The 25795-nt window shown below is 37.3% G+C and overlaps 1 protein-coding gene across 5 annotated transcripts in view; it reads left to right on the forward strand.

Moving 5' to 3' along the window:
* STAG2 (STAG2 cohesin complex component) overlaps positions 1-11430 on the forward strand; it is a 142886-nt gene extending 131456 nt beyond the window's left edge. For 4 of the 5 annotated variants that reach the window (XM_012927705.3, XM_058658709.1, XM_058658708.1 and 1 more), the window contains exons 30-34: positions 979-1168; positions 1259-1369; positions 4316-4442; positions 5775-5852; positions 9514-11430. In XM_012927705.3, coding sequence (XP_012783159.1) covers positions 979-1168; positions 1259-1369; positions 4316-4442; positions 5775-5852; positions 9514-9537 — 530 coding nt within the window. In that variant the 3' untranslated portion in view covers positions 9538-11430. The remainder of the gene's footprint in view (positions 1-978; positions 1169-1258; positions 1370-4315; positions 4443-5774; positions 5853-9513) is intronic. The other variant, XM_058658711.1, reaches the window with a different exon arrangement.
* The last annotated feature ends 14365 nt before the right edge of the window (positions 11431-25795 follow it).

A 25795-nucleotide genomic window follows, 5' to 3' on the forward strand; every position in this document is an offset into this window, starting at 1 on the left:
AGGGTCCCAAGGCTTTGGGCCGTCCTCAACTGCTTTCCCAGGCCACAAGCAGGGAGCTGGATGGGAAGTGGAGCTGCCGGGATTAGAACCGGCGCCCATATGGGATCCCGGCGCATTCAAGGCGAGGACTTTAGCCGCTAGGCCACGCCGCCGGGCCCCTTAAGCTAAGTTTTTAAAAAATTAAATCACATTAACCCAGTGACATTTGTATGTTTGTCTTTTTATTAATCATAGCAACATATGGAAAAAAGGAGTAGAAGATGTTTTTCCTTGATTTTAGTGCTGAATTTACGTATGGGCTTGTGAACCCCTTGTAATTGTTCTCATTATCTGCTCAGCAGTCTGTATCGCATATATTGGAAACAAATCTCCTATAGTGTCCATTTCCTATTAGCACATCTCAGATGAGCTGCACATCTAGCCTCCTGATGAACCTGTTTCCTTTTCATTCAATATTATAAGTCTGTCTTCTACACATTGAATTGCTTGCCTTTAGCAGCCGTCAGCTGTCACCTCAACACAGCTTACAAGACTTTGCATCAATTGATTTAGACTTCTTTATTCAATCATTCACCACTGCTACCATGCTTATGGCCCAGGAATAACAGAGTGCCCATTTGAACCATAAGTGTGTCAGTCAGTGTCAACTGATTATTATGATTCTTTCATTAATGTTTAATGCCTCAGTACCTAGTTTGAAGTTACTTTGGGGTAACTAGCTCTGATCTCTGACTGTTCCCATTCTGCGCCCCACCCTCCATCTTTCCTAGCACTTAGCACACAGTAGTGTAATTGCCTGGTTGTTCTCTCTGTGTAACTGTTACATATGTAAGGTCATACTTGATACCATGATTTCCATACCCTTGTATCCTTTTCCTATCCATTAGTATGTGGAAAGAAAGTAACCAGAAATGTTTGTTCACCCAAATAGATTAATCCTAATTAGTGTCTGACCTTGATTGTTGTTATCCCTTTCAGCTGAAGAAAGCAGTAGTAGTGATAGTATGTGGTTAAGCAGAGAACAAACGCTGCACACCCCTGTGATGATGCAGACACCACAGCTCACCTCCACTATTATGAGAGAGCCCAAGAGGTTACGACCTGAGGATAGCTTCATGAGTGTCTATCCAATGCAGAGTGAACATCATCAAACTCCTCTTGATTATAAGTAAGTGCACTTGATCATTTTCTGTACTAGAACTTTATTAATTACATGGAGAAAAGTTAAGTTAAAAGAAGAATAAAATTCTCCTTGAAGCACGCAGGTAACATGGATGTTAGCTCAAAGACAACAAGAGGAAGCAAGGCAACAGCAGGAGAGAGCAGCAGTGAGCTATGTTAAACTGCGAACTAATCTTCAGCATGCCATGTAAGTGAGAGTGCCTTATTGTCTGAGTCTAGGAAGTTCACTAATTCATTTTAACATTTGAATGTGTGCCTTATCTAAAATTTCAGCAAGCTCTTTAAAGTAACTAAGCTGAAATAATCAAGGAACTAAAAATTGGTCTTTCCAACAGAAAAAAATATATATTTTAAGTTAAATATTAACCAGTTCAGCCAAAGGACCAATTTTAGGTTTATCTGTTGGAAAAGTTTAAATATGAATCCTTGTTTATTTTGGTACACAGAGTTTTAAATATAGTTCTGTCATATCTTAATATATTTCCCCACCTTAGTTCAGGCCCTCATCTCTCACCTGAACTATTGTATTAGTTTTCTAACTGGTTTTCTTCCCTCAGACTTCCCATTTATCCTCTCACCAAACCCCTCCCTTCACAACCTCCCACCACTCCATCATTCACACTGCCATTAAGAGTTAGTATTCTAGAATAAAAGTCTTAACATGTAACTTTTCTACTTAAAAATCTTCCCATGACTCCCCATTGACTGCTGGATAAATTCCAAGCTCTTTAGCTCATGGCATGCAAGATCTTTGACAAAATGACCCCTGCCTACAGTTAGTATCATATTCCACTCCCTGGCAACTGGTGAAATCGTCATAAAAGAACAAGCTCAGGTGTCACCTTAAGTGAAGCTGCCGTCATCGATGCTTCCGTAACATTGTATACATTTATATTTTTTATGGCACTTGCCATCTTGTATTATAACTATATGTCTGAATTTGTCCCTTTTCTCTAGAATGTGAGCTCCTCAAGGGCAGGGACTGCATTCATTGCCTCTCAGTGTTTGGTTTATGAAAAGTACTAAGTAAAAATGTTTGTTGAGTGAATATCTGTGCAGTGTTAAGAAATTGTATTTTGCCTTTTAGATACTTTGCTTTTACTGAATTCTATGAGAACTTTATAAAGCCTTAGCTCTAAAAGAAACAGCAGACAGATAATGTTGTTTGTGTCTTGATCGCTACACAAGGGAAAAATTAATGATTTTGACTAATAAAGTTATTGAATTGAAAGCATTGTACTTGTTACATAATGTGGCATGATTTAGTGCTGTGAGATAGTAATTGTTACCCTCTTTTTTAAACTTTCATTTTGTCTGTCTTTATTGATTCTGAAATGATGAGCATTTCACTTGCTTTTTCTTAAATGATCACTTGCCGTAAGAGAGGTAACCTATATAAATTCACATTAGCTGTCCCATGAAGTTTACTTTTATTGTGTGTGTAGATAACCTGGCTTAGTTCATAGGGCCATCATCTCTACTATTCCTTGACTTTCATTTTCTGTATTTCTATAGCCACATTCTTGTTCTTATTTCATGCTGGGAGCTAATGCTTATTTCTTCCAACCAGTTAGCAGTCCAAGTGTGCCAGAATTCTGCCATACAATCATTTGGTTTGTAACTGTCCCCTAAAAATTCTAGATCCTCTACAGGTTCTCATTACTCAATCCATTTATCAATATTCTTTTGTTTGCAGTTTGTTTTAATTTCTAATTTTGGGTCATCTGCCCCAGGCTACTATAAGGGATTGTTGTTTCAGTTAAACAACCATTACCCAAGGATTCTTTTGGGTTGTTCTTGAACTGTAAATGGACTGTTGCATGGAACTTTTTAATGTTTTTGTTATGCAGTGATTTTTCTATAATAATACCTGCTCTATAACTGGAAAATGTTCTGAAGCTTATATTATTTTCATAGTTTACCTTACATGTTTTCTGCCTTATACTCCAAACCAAATACAGACTAGATTCTTGATTTTTGGTAACATGGAGCCCAAAACATATATATTCATTTCTCAATTGCTTCCATTATACATAGCGAAATCAGTTTTTCTGATGTCCTGAGTAGTGAAGAAATGGATTTTTTTTTCATGTAGTTTGAATGATGTAATGTTTTGTTACCTTTTTATACAAAATGTTTTACCAGCATAGTGTTTTGTAGAATGTTAAATATGTAGTAAATGGTTGTTAGGATTCTGGTACTTTTGGGCGATGTGGAAAGAAGGAGGTCTTTAGATTTGAAAAAAATAAAAAAAAAAAAATGCAAAACAATCAGTGTTAGCCAAACGGGGGAAGAAGTCACATTCAGTTTCACTGTTACTTTGGTAACTTTATGCTGATGTGCTTCATTTGTGAATTTAGCTTATTCACTACATTATGTCATTTCTGTGTAGCTTTAGTTTTGGGCTTTCCAGGGAGTAATAATCCAATTCTTAACAAAATGTTAATTAATTCCTTTCACTATACTTAAAATACTTGACACTGACTTCTATTGTCATGTTCTTTTGTAGTTATTAATCTTGATTATCCCAGTTTCCTGTAGTAGATTGTGAGCTCCTTTGGGGCAGGAACCATCTCTTAAGCATCGTTTGTTTTCTATTCTTGGTTATTCATAGGGTGTAGGAGAAGCCTGTCACATAGTAGACACTGTGGGAATGAGTGAGCACATGCATGCTGAGTGAGTGATAGGTAAAATTAGGTGCTGAGTGAGTGATAGGTAAAATTAGCATTACATGTTGATGAAAATATATATTTTGAAAATGCAATTTATTTGGTCTCTGTTTTATATTTGTTTATTAATTTGTGCCCTGCTTACTTTCAAAAAGGATTTGAGGTATCTTGTACATTACCATGTGGGAAACTCATTGAACCTTATTATTTTTGGGATATCAGAACTATCAAGCTGTGTTGAAGTAATGTAGAAGAAATATAACTCCTTATCATTTTAGACAATCAAACATGAACATTGGGGTTTTGGCATCATCGACAACATAATCAATGCCTAATCATTCTCCCTGACCTTTAATTCCATCATTTTCCATTATACTTGAATATAGAGAGCCACATAATTGCTTCCTATGTATTAGTAGTTACAACATTTCTTCAGATCTTGACTTGGTTTTGTATTTTTCTAGTCGGCGTGGTGCAAGCCTAATGGAAGACGATGAAGAGCCAATTGTTGAAGATGTCATGATGTCCTCAGAAGGGAGGATTGAGGATCTTAACGAGGGAATGGATTTTGATACTATGGATATAGACTTGGTAAGAAATTTAGTATTTGTAAAAACATGTTCAGTTTAGTTCATTTGAAAATTAAGATGGATATTTATTACAGAAATACTTGCCACCAAAAATATGTTTGCACAAATAATAAATGAAGTAGTTGCTAGGGGTTTATGTAAGAAACAAAGGAGGTGAGGATAAAGTTGCTGTAGGCATTAGATTTTATTTTATTATTATTATTATTTTTTTTAATTGGAAAGCCGGATATACAGAGAGGAGGAGAGACAGAGAGGAAGATCTTCCATCCGATGTTTCACTCCCCAATTGAGCCACAACGGGCCAGTGCGCGCCAATCCAATGCCGGGAACCAGGAACCTCTTCCAGGTCTCCCACACAGGTGCGGGGTCCCAAAGCCTTGGGTCGTCCTCGTCTGCTTTCCCAGGCCACAAGCAGGGAGCGCCCATATGGGATCCCGGGGCATTCAAGACGAGGACTTTAGCCGCTAGGCCACGCTGCCGGGCCCTGTAGGCATTAGATTTTAATTGTTTTAAAATGATAAAAATTGTATGTTTGCTTTTGAGATAAAGGACATGTGTTTAACAGACATTTTTGCTTGATGTCAATTTGATTACAAAAAGTCAAATATTTAGTTATGTTTTCTCAAAAATATGGATTTGTATGCTAAATTTCACTTCATTTTGCATTATTCCACTTAATTGCCATTATCAAAACTATGCTAACTTGATATTACTGTGTTACTGAGTCAACTTTTCCAAATCAGGTAATGCAGGAAAATTATTTGAACTGAAGTTAGAAGCATGAGAATAAATTTTTATAAATAATTAATCCAATGCATGATCAGAACTTATAGAATATGAAGTTCTGCATATTTTATTGAATATCTCATTTGATTTTGTGAGGTAAGCTGAGAGAATTAAGGGGATACTAAACCTTAGTTTAGCATGTCCCTGGAAACAAAACAATAAAGCTGAGGTTTAATTGTAAGCTGGGTCTTTTGATTCTACTCTTTTGTATGTCTCATATATTCTCCTTTAAATGAAAGAAATAATTTACTGTGGCATCTCTTCAGAGTAGTATAATTTGGCACTTTTAAGAGAAAATGATTTGAGGGATTTTTTTTATCTTGTATATTGCCATATGGGAAGTTATTTTTTGAAAATGGTTTTTTACAAATGAATTGTTTTTGTACCTTTAAGCATTTTGTAGCTTGAATACATATTGTTTGAAATATTGTAAGTTATATTTGTGATCACAGACCTTTTGAACACTTAATTATTTATTTGGTTATTTTCAGATACTGTCTGCTTTATAGATACTGCACATGTCACCTTATTTCCTTTTATTTCTTAGCCACCATCAAAGAACAGACGGGAGAGAACAGAACTGAAGCCTGATTTCTTTGATCCAGCTTCAATTATGGATGACTCAGTACGTTTAATTTGAGTGTACATCAGTATTGCAGAATCAGAAATACAGGCAAACTCTGTGTTGAAGGTTAAAGATCTTGGGCAGCATATTGAGAATTGATGGAAACAATTGGATGTGGGAAAGAGGCAGGCAGATAGTCAGGAATTTGTTGAGAGAGGAGAGGGTGACGGAGCAGTGATGATAAATTAAAAATGCTTTCAAATTACTACTTAACTGGGACTTGTTAAAGAATTTGATCTTTTTCTGTAGTTGTGAAATTTCCATTGAAGGATTTTAAATGAGAGGACAGCATGATCAGAATTAGGTTTCAGAAAGATTCTCTTGGCACTTATGGATATGTAAGATGAATGGGAGAATAATTGTTCTATTGAAGGCATTGTGAAAAATAATGAGAACTTGAACAAAAGTGTTGATAATGAAGATAAGGTATTGGGATGTATAGAATGAATAGTTCATTATCCTCCTCCAACCCTTAATTGGTCATTAATGAGTTTTTCCAGTTCTTTAAGAAAGTCCCTCTCCTAAGTCCCTTGTGCCATATTCTCAATTCCTCGTTCTTCAAGTTCTGCTCCATTTTCACTTATGCTATTGTGGAGCCTTTAAAACTTTGCTGTTCCACTCCCCCCTTGATATTTCTTTTGAGATTAGATTTTAAAATGCATATATGATCTTACAGTTTAAATCGTCTTACTCACTTTTTATCTTCCCATTTATTGTCATTCCTCCTAACACCTACTACTTCAGGTAACTATATTGTACCATCCTCTTAGCTTAGTCCTCTATGGTCTGACTTTTTTTTCTTTGAGATTTTTTAGAAATGTACTTAAAAGTCAGAGAGAGAGAGATCCTTCATCCTCTGTCTCACTCCTCACGTGGCTTCAGTGGCCAGGCCTGGGCTGCGCCAAGACCAGGAGCTTCAACTGGCTCTCCCTTGTGCGTGGCAGGGGTCCTTAGACCATTTGCTGCTGCCCTGCTAGGCCTTTAAATTGGGAACTGGATTGGAAATGGAGCAGCCTTGAAACAGATTGGCACCACACAGGATGCCAGCATCACACACAGCGTTCCTGGTGGCGTCCACACCTGTTGTGCTACAAGGATGGCCCCTTCGTTCTCTCATTCCCTTCTTGCTTCCCCATATCTCATAATTTTTTTTATATAACTTATAGAAATATTTTAAGAAACTAATTTATAATAACGTATTAATAATATTGGTCACTGGATCCAAAGGATGATTTCATAGAGTAGTAGATAAGAAATCTTTGGACAGACCCCCGATCTTTGAAGTCAATATTTCTCAATGTGTGATGTGCATTTGAATCATCTAGAAATCTTAATAAATTGTAAGATAGATTGTGCTTCGGAAGGTCTGCAATGTTTCCTGAGGTCTGTAGACCACTTTCCACAGTAAGGCTCTATTCATACATATCCATAAATATATAGAGAGAGGCTCATACTTCAAGTTTATGAAAGTTGGTGCTAAAATTTTAGACATGCTTCCTATCCTTGAGTCGTTAATATTTTAGTGGCCCTTAAGTATCCCTGTGAGAAGTGCAGAAGGCAGTATCATTTGATGCCACTTCCATTTGGCTTAATAATCTCATGCTCTCTACCGTTAATACTTCCCAAAACTAAACTTAGACTTCATTTGGGAGAAACACGTATAAAAATAATTGGGAAATGTAAATGATTAGCCATAGTCAGAGTTATGTTGGCAGTTAGAGATCTTCTGGTTCTTTCGGGTATTCAGCTAATGTCAGGAAAACTTCGTTCACTCAGAAAACGGTATTCTTTACTTCAGATTACTAAAATAATGAGATAGTTGTATAAACTGTCTTTTTAAGAAATATTTAACATTTAGAGAAAACGAAAGCCCTACTTAGACCCAAAATAGTGATGTAATAGCATCATCATGCTGTTTACAACAATTTGGGCATGTTATGTATACTGAATGTATCATTGCAGATGCTTTTATTTGTTCTTGCTGGTAGTTTAGCGTCCTCAGCTACTAAAACAATGATAAAGCACATATGCCTACAACTGTAGTGTTATACTATTGCCACATGATGGCGGCAGTCGCATAACTGAATACTCATTCTTTAAATATCCCAGGTATCCTTAGATATCTTTCATGTTTTTAAAAAATATGAGCTTATTTTTAAATAACATTAAATTTCATTCTACATTGCCTCAACTACAAATTTAAAAATAGTTTAGAAACTTTTGAATAGGAAAATGTGTTTAGCTTAAGATAATACAATCAAGCTAAGTGAGTCATCCAAACAATAGTAAAACAGAAATTTAAACCCAATTCTAAGTAACTAAAGTCATGCTAATACAGATAACTTCAGATGTCTTGCTAAGTCCTTTTTAAAATGTATTTTTATGATTGTTATTATTTTATGATAGAATTCCATAGGCCCTAGAATTTCCTTTATCCTCTGCCCAAGTAACCCTCCCCCGCCCAGTTCCCCTATATTATTACTATAGTATACTTCTCAAATATCTTTTGTAACATGATTTTCATATCATGAGTGATAATATTAAAAAATCTGAGCACATCATCTTTGGGTAATATATTCATAGGCTTCCAGGTTTATGTGGTTTATATTATGTTATCTATAAAGTACAATATGCTGCATAATACAATAATATACTATTATTTATATTTAGTTGGTTTTATTTCTAGAAACAATTGTGATGCCTGATATTTGTACTTAAAATATTTTCAAGGGCTTATAAATGTTAATGTTCACATCAGAAACAGGTGTATGTTAATATAGAGGAGTGTCGCTCATGTTACTCGTCTCTTGTGTAGAAGTCAATGTGTTAGAATTGGCTGTAATGTACAGTTGGTAAAGTAAGACTCAGAAAAATGGGAGCTAATTTAATGTTTCAATAGGAAGACCTAGTTACGACCTGATCTGTGTACAACAGTCAAAGCGATTTCAGGTGCTTTCTAGTCAGGCACTTTGGAAAGAACTTGAATTCATCTTCCATGCCACACTCAGAGAGTTGCTAATTAAAAATGTTCACCTTTTCATCTGTCCTTAAAACATCACCTAGGCTTCATGGATACAAACATTTTGATCATCCAAAACTTTTGCTCTCACTAGCAAGGGAGAACTCCGAGCTTGTTGAATTGTATAATTTCTTTAAATCTATGGATCTGTTCATTTACTCAGGCCAGGTTTTCGAAAAGAAAGTTTTCTCTTTTTTTTCATACCTTTTTTTTTTTGGTCTGGCTAATTGTTTAAAGATAGTACTCACTTCAGGGTCACAGAGCCTACTTTGCAAGATTTCAACTCTTCAGCTGATGTAGCTTAGAAGTGTCCTAGTATGTCAGGAAGCACATTCATTTGTTAATTCAACAAATATTGAGTGCCTATATTCAGAGCAGTAGGATTATATAAAAAACATAAGTAAAGCAAAGCCCTTCCTCTTATACTTGTGAGGTAAGTAGCATCTTGGTTAGTCCTCAAGTGATTATTTTGTAATTTACTAATGATGAATAACTTTAGAATTATGTAATTAAAGAAGCAGTAAAATTTGAAAGTGTTTTTTGTTAGCATGATGTCTAACAAGTGTAAAGCGTTTGGAGATATAACTTGTAAAGAAATCAATGACTGTTTTAACAATATTTTTTTCCTTTCTCTTTCATTAGGTTCTTGGAGTGTCAATGTTTTAATACCAGTACACAATTAAATCTGTGATGAAGTCATTTTCTAAGTGGAAGAGGAAATTTTAAAAATAAAGTGTGGTAGATACAGCGAAATTCTGTACAGATTTTTCTCTAAGGAGAATGTGACATGCTTAATGCTTACCAAGATCAAGTGCATCGAGGGGCAGTTTTGTTTGCCTGAATAAAGTAAAGGACAAGTAAACAATTTGATGATAAGCTACAGTTTTTCTTAGAAAGTAAATATTTTATTTATGCGCTGTTAGTTGGCTTTTAAATCAATTATTTCATGCTTTTTTAAAAAAAATATAACAATCGGAAGAGGCATTTGGTACAGATGAATCCTCTCACATTTATTTACTGGTTGTACTAAATAATGTTGACCTCTGCTGGATTTCTGTTTACATCCAAGAAACAAAGTTAAGAATCAGTTTATTCCCCACCCTGAAATTGTAGGATAGAATTGTTTTTAGCATTCTAAATTTAAATGCTTAAAACGTCAATCAACAAAACTTTGTTTTGAATATTGTAATTGTGGAGAAAAATAAAACTTATAAGCAGAACTTTTACAATTTTTTCATCTAAAATGTATTTTAAGATATTTTTAAAATCCAAGAGCTTCTCTATACTTTTCAGAAATATCCAGATGCAGTGAACTGCCAGAAGGTAACCAGTCTCCAACCTGCTTATCCCATTATCGACCCTGAAAGTTTGCTTGTCCTTTAAGATAAAAATGTAATGTTGTGATATTCCTTCCAGTAGTGCCACTGTATTTTGTCTCCAAATAAAAGAAGCTTATTGTAGTATGTTTGCAGAAAAATTCTAAACAAAAATTATACAGCTTATTAGAGTGTGGGAATAGGGTTCTAAATTTTAAATAAAATTATATATATATATAAATTGGTGCTGATTTTATAATTGCGCAGTTTGTTTAGTTTTTTCTTACTTTTAAATTCCAACTTAAAATTATGAGGTTTCAGAAATATATTGAAAGTTTAACAATGTTTAAAAATAGAAAAGCATGAGTGTTCATGCTTTAAAATGATTTTTAAATTTGTATTTTATATTGTTTTATCTATCTGTCTTTGCAAGCAGTCTTCAGGTTAAAGATACTTCTAACAGGTTACAGTACATTTCCTCTGTATGTAAATTAGGTGGGATAATAGAATTCATAACCCATAATATTCTTTGAAAGCTAAGCTTTAAACTTCATTTTATGTCCTTTCACAAATAAATTTAGTTTAAAACAGAAAGTGGCTTCTCGCCATTTTGACATCAACTCATTTTGCGAGGCTTAGGCAGCTAGACATCGTTTAAAACAAAATATTAACTTATATTACATGTGTATCCTGTCAGTCGTCTCTCAGTTCTTGAGGTATATTATTTTAATCATTCCATGCCTTAATATGCTTGCAATACAAGAGTATCTTCAGATGGGTGAATACCAAAAGGCTCCCAGTATTTAGAGTCAGAAGTCAAACAAGCATTGGGCTGTGGTAGCCAAAAACCAATAGATTAGCTAAAGATCATGTTGAAATACAATTATTTTATTAAATCATGGTTAATAACAAGTGAAATGAGACTTGTCTAACAGATTTTCCATCAGCAAATATTGTTACATGCAGAAAGTATTGCATATGTTGTTTCACACACCACTGCATTTACTGGAACTGCTGAGAGGACTGTATATATGATTTTAAACTTAAGTTGATTTTTTTTCTCACTCTTGAAAGAGTACTTCTTTGTGAAAGCAGTTCTTACAGCTTTGTTTTCAACCAGCTAAAATGTTTTATATATTACTCTAACCTGTTGTCCTCCACATTCTATTGTCCTAATTGTACTGTTTTCTGATTTGTATTTATGTCTTGAGACAGTAACTTTTTGAATAAAAATAAACCTACAGTGTGTTGTATGTTTTATCTCTTGTAATCGAAGAGGGAGGGTGGTTATACAGATATACAAATTATGTCCTATCACATTTTAATGTGTTCGAGTGGGAAGAATTTATAGACAGAATTAACAGTTTCTTATTTTAATAAATCATATGTATTTTTAATGAGACTAAATCCCCAACTGGATTATTACTTTAAGATAGGAACCTATAATCATTATTGCTTGAGCTTTTATGTAGTATGGGTTAAATTTACTTTCAAAAGCCTACACTGTTCATTCAGGATACATTTGCTTGCCTCCTATGTTGTGGGCATGTGTCATGATCCAGTAGGTAAGAAGTGCTAGGAAGAAAATTGGCAAGGTAGATTGAGTTAGAGAAGAGCCCGAGAGCCTCACCTGTCTTAGATTAGGGGCTCCTGACGTGGAGGTAAAGACCGAACTTTTCAGACAAAATTTACTAATTAAATTCTTAACAAAAACTTAGTCTTTGGTTTGCTGACTATATTTCGATGATTTTTTTTAGAACATTCATATTAACATGTTCCTTGAGGTAGTTTATAGGTCATGGAAAATGCAAAAATGAGTACATGAAATAATAAATTGTAACTGAGTACTCTTTTTAATGGTTTGCTCATGAAGGTGGTCTGTTATTTGCCCCTGCTTCGTATTGAAAGATAGAGGCAGACAAAGATTTCCCATATACTGATCTGGTCTTCACCCTTAGCCCCACACCCCAGTGCTTACAATAGCTGGGATTTGGCCAGACTGAAGCTGAGAGCTGGGAAATCAGTGTGGGTCTTCCATGTGGGTGGCAGGGACCCAACCACTTGAACTATCATCCGCTGCCTCCCCAGTTGTGCTTCAGCAGAAAGCTGGATGAATGGCAGATGTGGGACTCAATCCCGGCACTCCAATATGGGACACAGGTATCCTAACTAGCAGAAAAACTGCCATGCCAGACATCTGCATTTGTCTCCTGGTGGTCTTCTGTCCACTTTTATTTACTCTCCAAAGATTACACTATGCAGGCCTGGCTAGGCCAGAAGTTAGACACTCAGTCTGGGTCTCCCATGTTGGGGGTAGTGTCTCAAGCACTTGAACCACCACTTTTACATCCCAGAATGCATTATCAGGAACCTGGGTCCAGGATGGGGTAGCTGAGATTCAAAGTGGCATGCCCATGTATTATATAAGTCTGCTAAGTGAAGGCTTAACTGCTATGCTTCAACTCCTGCACACTGCTTCCACCCCTGCTTAAAATAACAGGTCAGAAATATGCAGCATTAGCAAGGTTGGTTGCCAAAAGTACCAGGGATCATGGAGGCTGTTTGGCACATAAAGATAATATACATAACTTGAGAAAGATGAAATGCTACATCATTCACTGTTTAATGGAGCATCTTTAATGAGTCCAGCTGCCTGTAGAACTGAGTAGTGTAAATAAATACCATTCTTAATAGATTTTCTAGCTTCTCAAAAGATCTAAGTTCTAATTGAGCCCTGTGCCCATTAGGAAAGTTAAGTTGGGAAATAACAAAAGTGGAATGGCCTAAAAGGTTTGTATATCTTGCTACAAAGAGAGCTTTTAAGGATTCTGCATGGATGAGTACCAGTGTATTTGAATTTGTATTCTGCAATTTCACTGAATTTGTTTATTCAAGCAGTATTTGGGGTTTTATAGATACAAATCATGTTATCTCCAAACAAGGCCAGTTTAAGTTCATCCTTTCTCATTTAAATGCCTTTTATTTTCTTCCCTTACCTAATTTTTTCTGGCTAGAATCACTGATACTATATTGAGTAAAAATAAGCATCCTTTTCCTGTTTCTGATCTTACAGGAAAAGCTTTAGTCTTCACTCTAGAATATGATGTCATAAATGGATTTTGCAATGTTAAAACACGTTCCTTCTGTAACTGAGATTCTGTTCTAAATGGTGAGAAAGTATTGAATTTTATCAGATGCTTTTAATTTGTTAATTGTAAGATTTTTTATCTTCCACTGTTAATATAGAATTTATGGAATTGTTTATGTTGAGTCATCTTTGCTCTTTAGGGAGCAGCATTTAGCAAGCATTAAGATGCTACTTGAGAGGCCTCCATCTCATTGGGGTGCTACTGCTCTCAGTCCTTGCTTCCTGTGAGTGTACATTCTGGGAGGCAGCAGTGTTTGCCACCTCCATGGGAGGTCAAGATCCAGTTTGTGGCTCCAAGTTTCAGCCTGTCTGAACCCTGGCATTTGGGGTGTGATTAGCAGATGGGAGATTTCTCCTCTGTCTCTCAAAATTTTTAAAATGTGGGTGTACCTATAATCCCGTTTGGATGATACTGAGTGATCCCTTTAGTGTACTCTTGAATTTGGATGTGTTTTATGGAATTTTTTAAACTAATGTTCAGTAGGGTCTGCTGTCCTGTAGTTACATTTTCTTGTAAGATCCTTCTGGTTTTGTTTTTAGAGTAATGCTGGATTCATCAAATGAGTTGGCAGTATTCTTTCTTCAGTTTTATTTTATTAAAGATTTATTTATTGTTGTTAGGCAGATTCACGGAGAGAAGGAGAGGCAGACAGATATTCACTCCCCAAGTGGCCGCAACGGCCGGAACTGAGCTGATCCAAAGCCAGGAACTTCTTCCAGGTCTCTCTCATGGGTGCAGGGTCCCAAGGCTTTGAGCCGTCCTCAACTGCTTTCCCAGGCCACAAGCAGGGAGCTGGATGGGAAGTGGAACTGCCAGGACCAGAACAGGCGCCCATATGGGATCCCGGGGCGTTCAAGGCGAGGATTTAGCCACTAGGTTCGCTTCCTTAAGTTTTTGAAAGAACTTGAGAATAATCGCTATTTTTTCTTTAGGTATTTGGTATAATTCAACAGTGGAGCTGTCGGGTCCTGTTCGTTTATTTGATGGCAGGCTTTTCATTACTAATTCAATTTTATTTAATAGGGGTATGTTCAGATTTTTAATTTCTTCATAACAGTTTTTATGAGACGTGACTAGGAATTTGTTCTAGGTTGCTAGCGTGAAATTGTTCATGATCATATGATATTGTGCTTTTTATTTTTTATTTTTTTTGCTATTTAGCTGTAATATGTCTTCTTCCAGTCTTGATTTTAAATTTGTCTCTTAAGCAAACACAGGTTGTGATTTTTGTTTATCTTTGCAGGAAAAGAAAAACAGCTCTTAGCTTCATTGAAATGTTCTACTTTCCTTGTCTGTTTATTTCTGCTTTGATCTTCGTCTTTTTTTCCTTCTACTAGCTTTGGGCTACATTTTCTGTTTGTGTTTGAGATCTTTTTTCTCTTTCTACATAGAGCTTATTTATACACATAGAACTGGCTTTGAGTGCATTACTAATATTTGGGTTTTTGTTTCGTTTGTCTCAATATATCTCAGTATATCACTTTTAAATTTTTCACTGATCAATTGCTTGTTTGTGAACATTTAATTTCCATTTGTGTGCTTTTGAAAATTCTGTAATTAATGATTAATTTCTGATAGGTTTATTTTCATTTGAGACATAAGTAGAGAGAGCATGTGCCAGGAGAATCATCAGGATCTCCTACATGGGACCCAAGTACTTGAGCTATATTCCGCTGCTTCCCTAGGCATACTAGCAGGGAGTATGATCAGAAGCAGAGTAGCTGGGACTCAAACCAACATCCATACAGGATATTCACATTGCCGGTGGCAGCCTAATGCACTGCTCCACACTGTGGCTGCAGTTCATAATTTTAAACTGCTGTGGTTAGAAAAAATATTTGGTATCAGTCTGGTTTTGTTTTATTTTGTTTTGTTTTTTTAAGATTTGTTTGGTACCCTAGCCTGTTATCTATCTTAGAACATTCCCATTTGCTCCTGAAGAGAGTGTGTGTTTGACTGCTGTTGGATGTACAGTTCTATGTGTGTGTGTTAGGTCCGTTGAATTTAACAGGCAATGTAATTCTGGTGTTTCCATCTTGCTCATTGCTGAAATTTGGGTATTGAAGTTCTCTGATGTTAGTGTAATAAAGTAACTCTTCTTCCTGTTAACATTTGCTTTATGTATTTAGGTGCTAAAGTGTTGGGTGTATATGTAATTGTTATATCCTTCTGATTAATTAATCCCTTCATCATCATATAATCTCCTTCACTCCTTTTTTAGTTTATCTGAAGTCTTTTGTTTTAAGATTTCTTTGTTTATTAGAAAGGCAGATTTACAAAGAGAAAGAGAGACAGAAAGATCTTCTCCCCACTGGTCCACTACCCAAGTGGCCACAGTGGGAAGTGGAACAGCCAGAAAAAAAAACCTGTGCCCATATGGGAACCTGGAGCATACAGGGTAAGGGCTTAGCCACTAGGCTGCTGCACTGGACTCTACCCGAAGTTTTAGCTGTTTCTCCTCTCTTCAGGTTTCCACTTATGTAAAATACCATTCTCTGTTGTTCCACTTGGTTGGTCCCTGAAAAGGTGAAGCAAAATCTCTTGGCAGGCTGTAATTTGGTCTTTCCTTTTTGTACATTCAGAACCCTTTTTGATTGGAGATTTTAATCCATCTATTGACAGGTAAGGATTTACTACTGATTATGGTTGCCTCTTGGCCTCTTGTAGCTACTTTGTTTCCTTTTCCCTTTCTTTGTGGCTAAGTGATTTTCTGCTAGTATGCATTAATTCCTTACTTTTAATCTTTTGTATATCTACTATAGCTTTTTGGCTTTGTGTTTAACATGAAGCTTACTTATATTAAGCATCTTTTCATCATGACAGGGCTATTTTAAGCTGATAACTGTAATTTGTGTAAAAAAAATTGAAGTATACATCCCCCATCACCACATTTTGTGTTTAAAGTCACAATTTCTATTAGTCCTTTTACTAAACATACTAGTAACTTACACATACTGTCACTGTAGTGTCAGAGAATTCTGAGGATTTTTATGAGGAATTTTCAGCATTTTTGCATCCATATTTATTAAGGATAATGCCAGATAGCTTTCTGTTTCATTTTGTACTTGTCTGATTTGGGTATCAAATAATGCTAAAGTCAGGATGATTTGGGGAGAATTTCCTCTTTTGTTTTTTGTAGTAAGGATTGATATTAATTCTTTAAAAGTTAGGTCTTGACTTTTCTTTAATGGGAAACTTAATTAAGCTGCAATAGTAACAGCTGGATGGTCTAAAGAAAGAAATCAGGAGCATCTTCAAGGTCTCCCACGTGGGTGCAGAGGCTCAAAGACGTGAGCCACCCTCTGCTGCTGCTTTCCCAGGTGTATTAACAGGGAGCTGTATCGAAAGTGGAGCATCCGGGATGTGAATCGGCGCCGATATGGGATGCTGGTGCCACAGGTGTTGGCTTTACCTGCCATTCCACATTCTGCTAGCTCTGAGAGTAGCTTTTAAAATTATTGATTCATTCTCACTACTTACTAGCCTGTTTACATATACTGTTTCCTTGTGATTCAATTTTGGTAAGGTCTATGTGTCTAAGATTTTTTTTTTCATTATGTGTTATTAAACTTTTTCGACATAGAAGTGTTCGTGGTAATCTCTTAATTCTATTTCTGTTTTGCCACTGGTAATGTCTCAATTTTCACTTCTGACTCCATATCTTAAAATGCTTTTTATTTTTAACTTCGTGTAGCTTAAAGTTACTATCTTTTCAAAGAACAAACTCTGCGTTAAGATTTTTGTACAATTGTTACTGTCTGTGTCGTTTGTGTTCTGAGTTTTGTTATCTCTTCCCTGTTAACAGTTTAGGATTTGACTTGTTCTTGATTTTCTAGATCCTTGATGTATAGTCGTAAGTTGTTTATTTGAGGTATTTTGTTTTAATATGTAGGCATTGATTGCTCTAAACTTCCTTGTTTGGTATTTTAGTGTTATGTCTCCATTTTCAATCATTTCAAGAAATGTTTTAATTTGCTCTTTGATCTGTTGGTTATTAAAGAGTAAACTGTCTGGTTTCGTTTTACTTGTGAAGCTTGCAACATTTTTTTCTTATTAATTTGCAGTTTTATTCCATTGCAGTATGAAGATACTTGATATGCTTTTGATTCTTTTAAATGTATTGGGTCTTGTTAACCCATTATATGGCCTACCCTGGAATGCATTCTCTTTGCTGTTTCAGGAGAATGTGTTGGGTAGAAAATTCTGTAGATGTCCATTAGGTCCAGTTGATCTAAGCTGCTGTTTGACTCTCTTATTTCTTTGTTGATTTTTCTTTTTGATCTTCTGTCTTTCTGAAAGTGTCCATTTCTTAAAGTTTCCTACTACTGTATTGGGCTCTGTTTTACTAATAATTGCTTTATAAATTTGGGTTGCTCAGTATTGAATGGGTGTAAATTTATGGGCGCTATTTTCCTCTTGAGGATTGAGCCAGTTAATATATAATAAGCTCTCTGGTCTCTTTAACTACATTTGATTTAATTTTTTTTTAAGATTTATTTATTTTATTACAAAGTCAGATATACATAGAGGAGGAGAGACAGAGAGGAAGATCTTCCATCCAATGATTCACTCCCCAATTGAGCTGCAACGGCCGGTGCACGCTGATCCGAAGCCAGGAACCAGGAACCTCTTCTGGGTCTCCCACACAGGTGCAGGTTCCCAGTGCTCTGGACCATCCTCGACTGCTTTCCTAGGCCACTAGCAGGGAGCTGGATGGAAAGTGGAGCTGCTGGGATTAGAACCAGCGTTCATATGGGGTCCCGGTGCGTTCAAGGCGAAGACTTTAGCTGCTAGGCCACGCTGCCAGGCCCAAAAGGTTTTTTTTAATTGTTTATTTTTTTTAAAAGAAATTATTAAAAACTTTTACACTGTTTACATAGTTGAGTGATGTGCAACCATTTGGGTGGGGAAGGTTAAGGAATTGAAGAAAGTGTTAAGACAGATGTTTCAAGTCTTTTTCTCCTCTGCAAGAAGGGTAGAGAAGGAGGCCATTCCTTGCTATCAAACTGTATCAGCACCCTGGGGTGGCGGGATGATCATTTAATGACACCTTAGAGACCCCTATGTGGGGAAGAGTGATGTGAGGTTTTGGTTTTGATAGTTCTGAGACATTAGTAGATTCATTGCTTAAGGATTGAGTAAATCTTTCCAAGGTCTAGTGCATCTTGAATATCTTGTTCCGTTCTGTCACTTTTTGCCTATATGTGACCTGAGAGATGAAATAGACAGTCCACTGAAATTTAAGGTAATTATTGCTAGATATGTTCTTAACTATTGCCATTTTGCTACTTCTTTAGCGTTTTCACTGCAGTTCCTGTTTTCTGTTTTGTCTTGTTTGTTTGTTGTTAAGGGTTACATATTTATTTGAAAGGCAGTTATAGAGAAGGACAAAGAGGTCTTCCTTGTGCTGGTTCACGAAGTGTGATGGCCAGAACTAGAACTGGCACCCTTATGGGCCACAGCACTGACCCCTCTTTTTTTGTCCCTAAATTCTAATCCTAATCTGTAATTAGGTGAATATCTACTGATATACTTAATTTCTTCTTTTTTTTATTTAATCATTTAAATGTAAGGTAGAGCCAGAGCAGAAAATTGATGTTCCATCTCATGGTTCACTCTCCAATTGGCCAAAATAGCCAAGTGTGCATCGAACTGAATTCAGGAGTCAGAAACACCTTTCTGGTGTTCCATATGGTGTTCAGTGGCCCAAGTACTTAGCCCATCTTCCATTTCCTAATTTGCAGGTAAATTAGCAAGAAGCTGGATTGGATGCAGTATCATTCACCTTGCTTATATTTTTGGAGGTCTGTATAAAAGTGTTTTTGCTTTGTAGTTGCCATGAAACATGTTATTTTTTTTTAAAAAAAAAAAACTTCTTTTGGTTTCTGGCAATTTTTGAAGTGATAACACCTTGCCATTAGTTATAAAAAAAATAAAAGAGACAAATATAAAAAGATAGGAAATCTCTTTTTAAAATTTTATTTTTATTTGAAAAGCAGAGTTTTGGAGAGAAGGATAGAGAGGTCTTCTATTCTCTGGTTTACTACCCAGATGTCAGTAATGGCCAGAGATTGGCCTATCCACGGCCAGGGCCTTTCTGCAGGTCGGCCATGTGGATGCAGGGTCCCAAGGCTTTGGGCCATCCTCCACTACTTTGCCAAATCGTAAGCAGGAAGCTGAATTGGAAGTGCAGCAGTCAGGACACGAACTTGTGCCTAAATGGAATGCCGGCCGTGCAGGTGAAGGCTTAGCCTCCTAAACCATGGTGCTGGTTCTGAAAGAAGAAATCATAATACGGTGCTCTAAAATTGTACTCCATTCCTACACATTGCAAACTTTTTTTAAAAAAATGTGTAATTATATTTGAAAGACAGTGATAACAAGGAGAGAAAGGGATCTTCCATCTGCTTATTCATACAGCAAATATTGTCAACAGCCAGGGATGCGCTAGGCTGAAGCCAGGATTAATGAACTTTAAGTTTTCCATGTTAGGCAGGGCCCCAAGTACTTGGACCATTCTGCTTTCCCAGGCACATTAGCAGGGGGCTGGATTGGAAGCAGAGCATACAGGACTCAAACTGGTTCTCTAACATGGGATGCTGGCAAAATAGCCTGTCTTCAAATGCATTACTACTTCTGTTTGGTCTGTTCTATTGATAGTAGTATGTTTTTAATTTCACTTGCTGTAATTTTCAGTTGAAGTATTTCCACTTGATTTTAATTTCATCTTTACATTTTCACATAATTATTTCTGTGTTCTCTCTAGTTTCATTTATTTTTGATAAAGCTGCTATTTTGAAAATTTCCAACATTCAACAATTTCCTTTTCTAGATAGTTTCTTTCTGGTGTCTTGTTTTGCTCTTTCGGAGAGGCTGTGGTCCTCTGGAAGTTGCTCATGTTTTTGGGCTACAATATCCTCTGCGCATTGAGGGATTAGTTTCAGTAATGTAGCTTCATGTGTAGTTGTCCTAGACTTTTTTTTTTTTAAAGATTTATTCATTTTATTACAGCCAGATATACACAGAGGAGGAGAGACAGAGAGGAAGATCTTCCGTCCGATGATTCACTCCCCAAGTGAGCCGCAACGGGCCGATGCGCGCCGATCCGATGCCGGGAACCTGGAACCTCTTCTGGGTCTCCCACGCGGGTGCAGTGTCCCAAAGCATTGGGCCGTCCTCGACTGCTTTCCCAGGCCACAAGCAGGGAGCTGGATGGGAAGTGGAGCTGCCGGGACTAGAACCGACGCCCATATGGGATCCCGGGGCTTTCAAGGCGAGGACTTTAGCCGCTAGACCACGCCGCCGGGCCCTGTCCTAGACTTTTGAACCAGTTTTGCTGCCACAGTGGACTCACTGGCTGCTGCACTTACCAGCTATTGTTGTTTGTTGCTGGCTGGGGTGTATGACTGCGCAACCAAGGACCCAAAGCTCTGCTGCACGCTGAGGCAGAGCAGAGGGCCCTGTCTGCAAGCACTGACCTTGAGCCAGGGACCAACAGAATTTGTACAGTGCTGAATTTTATTAGCCTGTCGCTGAATTCCAAACATTCCTGTGATTCCTTGCCATCTGCCCAAGTTTGTAGGAGGAATGAAATAGGCAGTTCATCAGCTCCTCAGGCAGTCCTAAAGTGGGTCACACCTAGCTCTCATAGTCACCAGGCCTGTGGAGTATTGGTGCTATCTGCCAGGTCCACAAGAGTCCAGCAGTGGTAAACATGAAAGCAAATCTGTCTCTCTAGGGAATCTGTTTTTATGTGATATTGAAGTAAATCCAGAGACTCCATTTCAGACATTGAGCTGACGTTGGAAACTGTTAGGATGTGCCCAGCTTTGGGCTTTAGTAGTCCTGCATTGATTGCCATGACCTTGTTCCTATGATACCTGCTCTGGGCTGGAAAAGGGTTAGACAAGAAGCAGTTCCCTGGCTTACCAGATTGGCCTCAAGCTGATCACAGCTGAATCCCACAGTTCATGGGCTTGCAAAGTCCCAGGGGTTCCCTGAAGGCCTGCCAAGGCTGACATTGACAAATGCCGAAATGAGTCAAAATTATTTGGAGTGTAGGGGTCTACATGGTGCTGATTAAAGCTCAGCCCCTGAGCATCAGCTGGGTTGTAAAGGTATATGGGTTTCTTAGGTAATTTGAGTTACAGAGAAGTTGAAGAGATTAGTATACGAAGTTCCTGTAAGCCTTTTCACTTTGGTCCCTTACAGGTTAATATTTCACAATATTTATCATTTTTTCTTACCAACTTAAGACATTATAGACATGATATCTCTTTAGTCCTAAACGCTTTAAACAATTGCCTAATACCCTAGGATTGTCACTAAAATATGAACAAAATGAGGAAATTAGCATTGACATAATAGTATTATTTAATCTGTATGACTTATTTAAGCTTTTCTTACTGTTCAACTAACATGTCTTATATCAAGAGGAAAAATATTTTTTGGTCTAGAAACTGATATATTGATTCTAAGTGTCATGTCTGGTCTCTCTTTAATCTGGATTATTCATTAGTTTTTTTTTTTTTTAAGATTTTATTATTATTGGAAAGCCAGATATACAGAGAGGAGGAGAGACAGAGAGGAAGATCTTCCATCCAATGTTTCACTCCCCAAGTGAGCCGCAACGGGCCGATGCGCGCCGATCCGATGCCAGGAACCAGGAACCTCTTCCAGGTCTCCCACGCGGGTGCGGGGTCCCAAAGGTTTGGGCCATCCTCGACTGCTTTCCCAGGCCACAAGCAGGGAGCTGGATGGGAAGTGGGGCTGCCGGGATTAGAACTGGCACCCATATGGGATCCCGGTGCTTTCAAGGAGAGGACTTTAGCCGCTAGACCACGCCGCCGGGCCCCCTTAGTTTTTTTTTTTTTTAAGAGTACAGACCAGTTTTTGTTTTGTTTTTAGAATGTTGCTGAGATTGAATTTGCTTGATATCTCCTTGTGATGAATTAGATTGAACCTGTACACTTTTGGCAGGGGCACATATCAGGAGAGACATGTTAATTTGTCCCATTACAAGTTTTAAATTTGATTACTTGGTAACTATGATGGTGGGTTTCTCCACTGTCACTACCTTTTGCTTTGTGCTAAATATCTTGTGGTGAAATATTTTGAGTATGTAAATATCCTCTAACTTTGAATCTGTTAAAATATTTTTATGAATTCATTTATTCCATGGACACAATTATCTACTTATTTGAGAAGCAGAAAGACAAAGCTCCTCTCTGCTGTCTGTCAAATGTTGACAAAGGTTGGGGTTGGACTGAGGAGTTGAGAACTCAATTCAGTTCTCCCACGTGGATGACATGGACCCAAGAGCCTGAGCATCACTGCTGCCTTCCAGGGTGTTTGTTAGGAAGGTTGAGTGTTGAACCCAGGGACTCTGATGTGGGACATTAATGTCCCATTAAGTAGTAGCCTTATCACTAGGTCAAATGTTTACGTCACAAAAGGTGTGGTTTGGTAATGAGAATGGGCTTTCTTAATGTCCCTGGAGTCTGTAAATCATAGTTGGGCCTTAGATCACAGCTTCCTGGATTTCTGAATAGTTCCTGCATGCGTAACAAGTGAGAAACTGTTCCTACATGTTTCCTGCTTGCCGGTGCCAGGTATGTGTATTGCAGATGCCAACTAATCTGGTTATCTCATTACTCTTTGGTGGAGTCTTCCATGGTGAAATTTAGTCTTTTAACTAATAAACAATATCCTAAGCCTGCTTAAGCAAAAATAATTGGTCACTTACAAAAAGAAGATGGTAGAGGTCTCATGGCATCTAGGCAGGAATGTGGTCCCAGCTCAGACTGAAGTGAGACCCTGGAACCAGAAAGCCAGCCTGGCATCCTAGGAAACATATTCTTTTTTATTTTTTATTTTATTATTTTATTTTTTTTGCCATCCTACCTTTGCATCTGTTTTTGTAGGGTGTTTCTTGGCTTCTGTTTATACAGAAACTGATTAGCAGATTTGTCCCCACGAAAAATTCCCAGAATAGAGAATCTTACTGGTAAAGTCTTATGAGGTGCCACCTCTAATCTAAATACCTTAAATGTAGGAGCAATTGCAGTATAAACATGATTTCCTATCTATTAGGCAAAAAAGTGGTACTGAGAGAAACAGTGCTGTGTAGACACCTCAAATATTATCTACTGTACAAGATGAAGGAAACCACAATGGAGGGAAGACTGACCTGCATGAGAAACATTTAAGTGTACAGTCTATGTGACATTGAATATCCTTGGAGATGCTCATCAAATATTGCTTATTTTTTCTTTCAAAGTCCTTTGGACCTGCACCTGTACACTGATGTTTGTTTTACAATATGAAGACAGTAGGGGTTATTGAAGGGCATATAAACTGATGGGTTTCAACTGGAAGTAGCTTGAAGAAGCATATGTGACAGTATTTCAATTATGTCCAGTGTCTTCAGAGTCTGTCCCATGATTTCATTTTGTATGTATTTTATATGCCTTTTGGAGTATCTTATTCAAGTGCAATCACTCTGAAATATTGCTTGATCAAATCTTGATACCTTAACAGAATATGGTGTACCTCAAGCTAGACAATGAAAACCATTAATGAGAAAACAGAAAAAACCATGAGCATAGAATTGACACCATAGCTTCTTTCAGGGAATGTGAAGTGATGTGTTACAGCACAACTGTTGAGGACACATTCGCAATTGCTGTTCCAAAAGTAGGGTTTTCTAAGCTTCCCCACCAGTTTCAGTCACTGGAAAGCTACTGAAACCAAGAGTTTAGAACCTTGGTTTTCTCTTTAAATTCTTGTAAAGGCTTGTACTTATTGCCGAATTTTCTCATTCTTATGGAATCCTGTAAATCTTCAGCTGACTCAAGTATTAAGATTAGGGAATGTATTAAACAGAACAGGAGCCTCAAGCCAGTTGCCTCTGTAACCAACTCCTCCTCCAAAATAGCTCTCTGCTTGACTAGATGCCAGGAAATTTCCATTTAAATGCTTTGCTTCTAAGTCTTTTGGTTATTATGGACCAAGCCTGGCATCTACATGATGTTCAATGTTTGTTGTAAAATAATACAGTGAGGACTTCGGAGATTAGCATGAATGTATCAGTTTAATGAGGTCAGGTTAACCATATGAAATGTGTTAGGATGGGAAAATACATTTAGGTCATTGTTCTATTTATTCTGACAATGTAAATCTAGTACATTGAAAAACAGAAGCAAACTGTGACAGGTTTACCACTACCACAAACACATTGCTTTGCTCTTCCCTAATGTTCTAAGCCACCTGCTGATTGGTGTCTGCTGATAAAACTGGTGCTGGGGAGGGGTTTAGCCACTCTTCCAAAGTGAAAGGCTAATGTCCCTCTCTCTGTTGCTCTAAACACCCATCAAAGAGTGGAAATAGCTCAGTGGCTGGGTTTCCTGTGTGTACTTTCATCAAAGATATTTATCCAGATAAGCCTTCCTTTTTCTCTATTGTTCTAGCAAGTTATCATCAGAAGAAAATGTAAAAAGTCAATATACTTGGCTTTAAAGAAAGCTATATATCTTTCACTACTAAAACATAGGTTTAAGTGAAACAAAATAAAGCATGGAGTTTTTATTGTTGGTTTCACCACCTGGTAACAGCTTCATCTTATTTTACTTCTATAAGATTAGATTATGGTGGGAGATATGCTGTTAATATGAAGTATTTTTTAAGGAATTATTTTTATTTGAAATGCAGATATTTGTAGAGAGAAGTAAAGAATAGTGATTCCATTTGCTGGTTCATTCCCCAAATGGCCACAATGACTAGAGCTGAGCAGATTCGAAGCTAGAAGCTAGGAGCTTCTTCCGGGTCCCACGTGGGTGTAGGGTCCCAAATATTTGGGCCATCTTCCACTGCTATCTTAGGCCAAAAGCAGGGAGCTGGATTGGAAGTTTGGTCATCAGGACAGGAACTGCACCCAAATGGGCTCTGGCAATGCTGGTGGAGGATTAGCTTATTATGCCACCACACTGGCCCTGAGAAGAAATTATTAAGTGATACAAACATTTTGCAGAACATTCCATTCTGCAGCTACAAAATACACATTTTTTCAATTGTACATAAATTCTGCAGTATAGGTCACACGTTAGGCCACAAAACAAGTCTTAACAGATTTATGGAAAACAGAATCAGTAAACAAACATTTACCCCACCATTAGCAGTGAAGGTACTGGTTAAGAACCTGCATCTCAGGACACACTTAAATAACAGACTGATGGACATATGACTGCGTATGAAGGACTATACTATTGTAATAATATGGGGAAAGTCAGTCGTGGGGGTGGGAATTTGAGGAGTGTGGAAGGGGAATTCCAGACCCTATGCAAATTTAAGAAATAATAAAGTTAAAAATTAAAATAACCTGCATCTCAGAGCACCTGCATTTGGATTCCAGTTCTGTTCCTGATTCCAGCTTTCTGTTTATGCTGACCCTAGGAAACAGAG

Source organism: Ochotona princeps, chromosome X (assembly GCF_030435755.1).
Source record: "Ochotona princeps isolate mOchPri1 chromosome X, mOchPri1.hap1, whole genome shotgun sequence".
NCBI classification, from domain to species: domain Eukaryota; kingdom Metazoa; phylum Chordata; class Mammalia; order Lagomorpha; family Ochotonidae; genus Ochotona; species Ochotona princeps.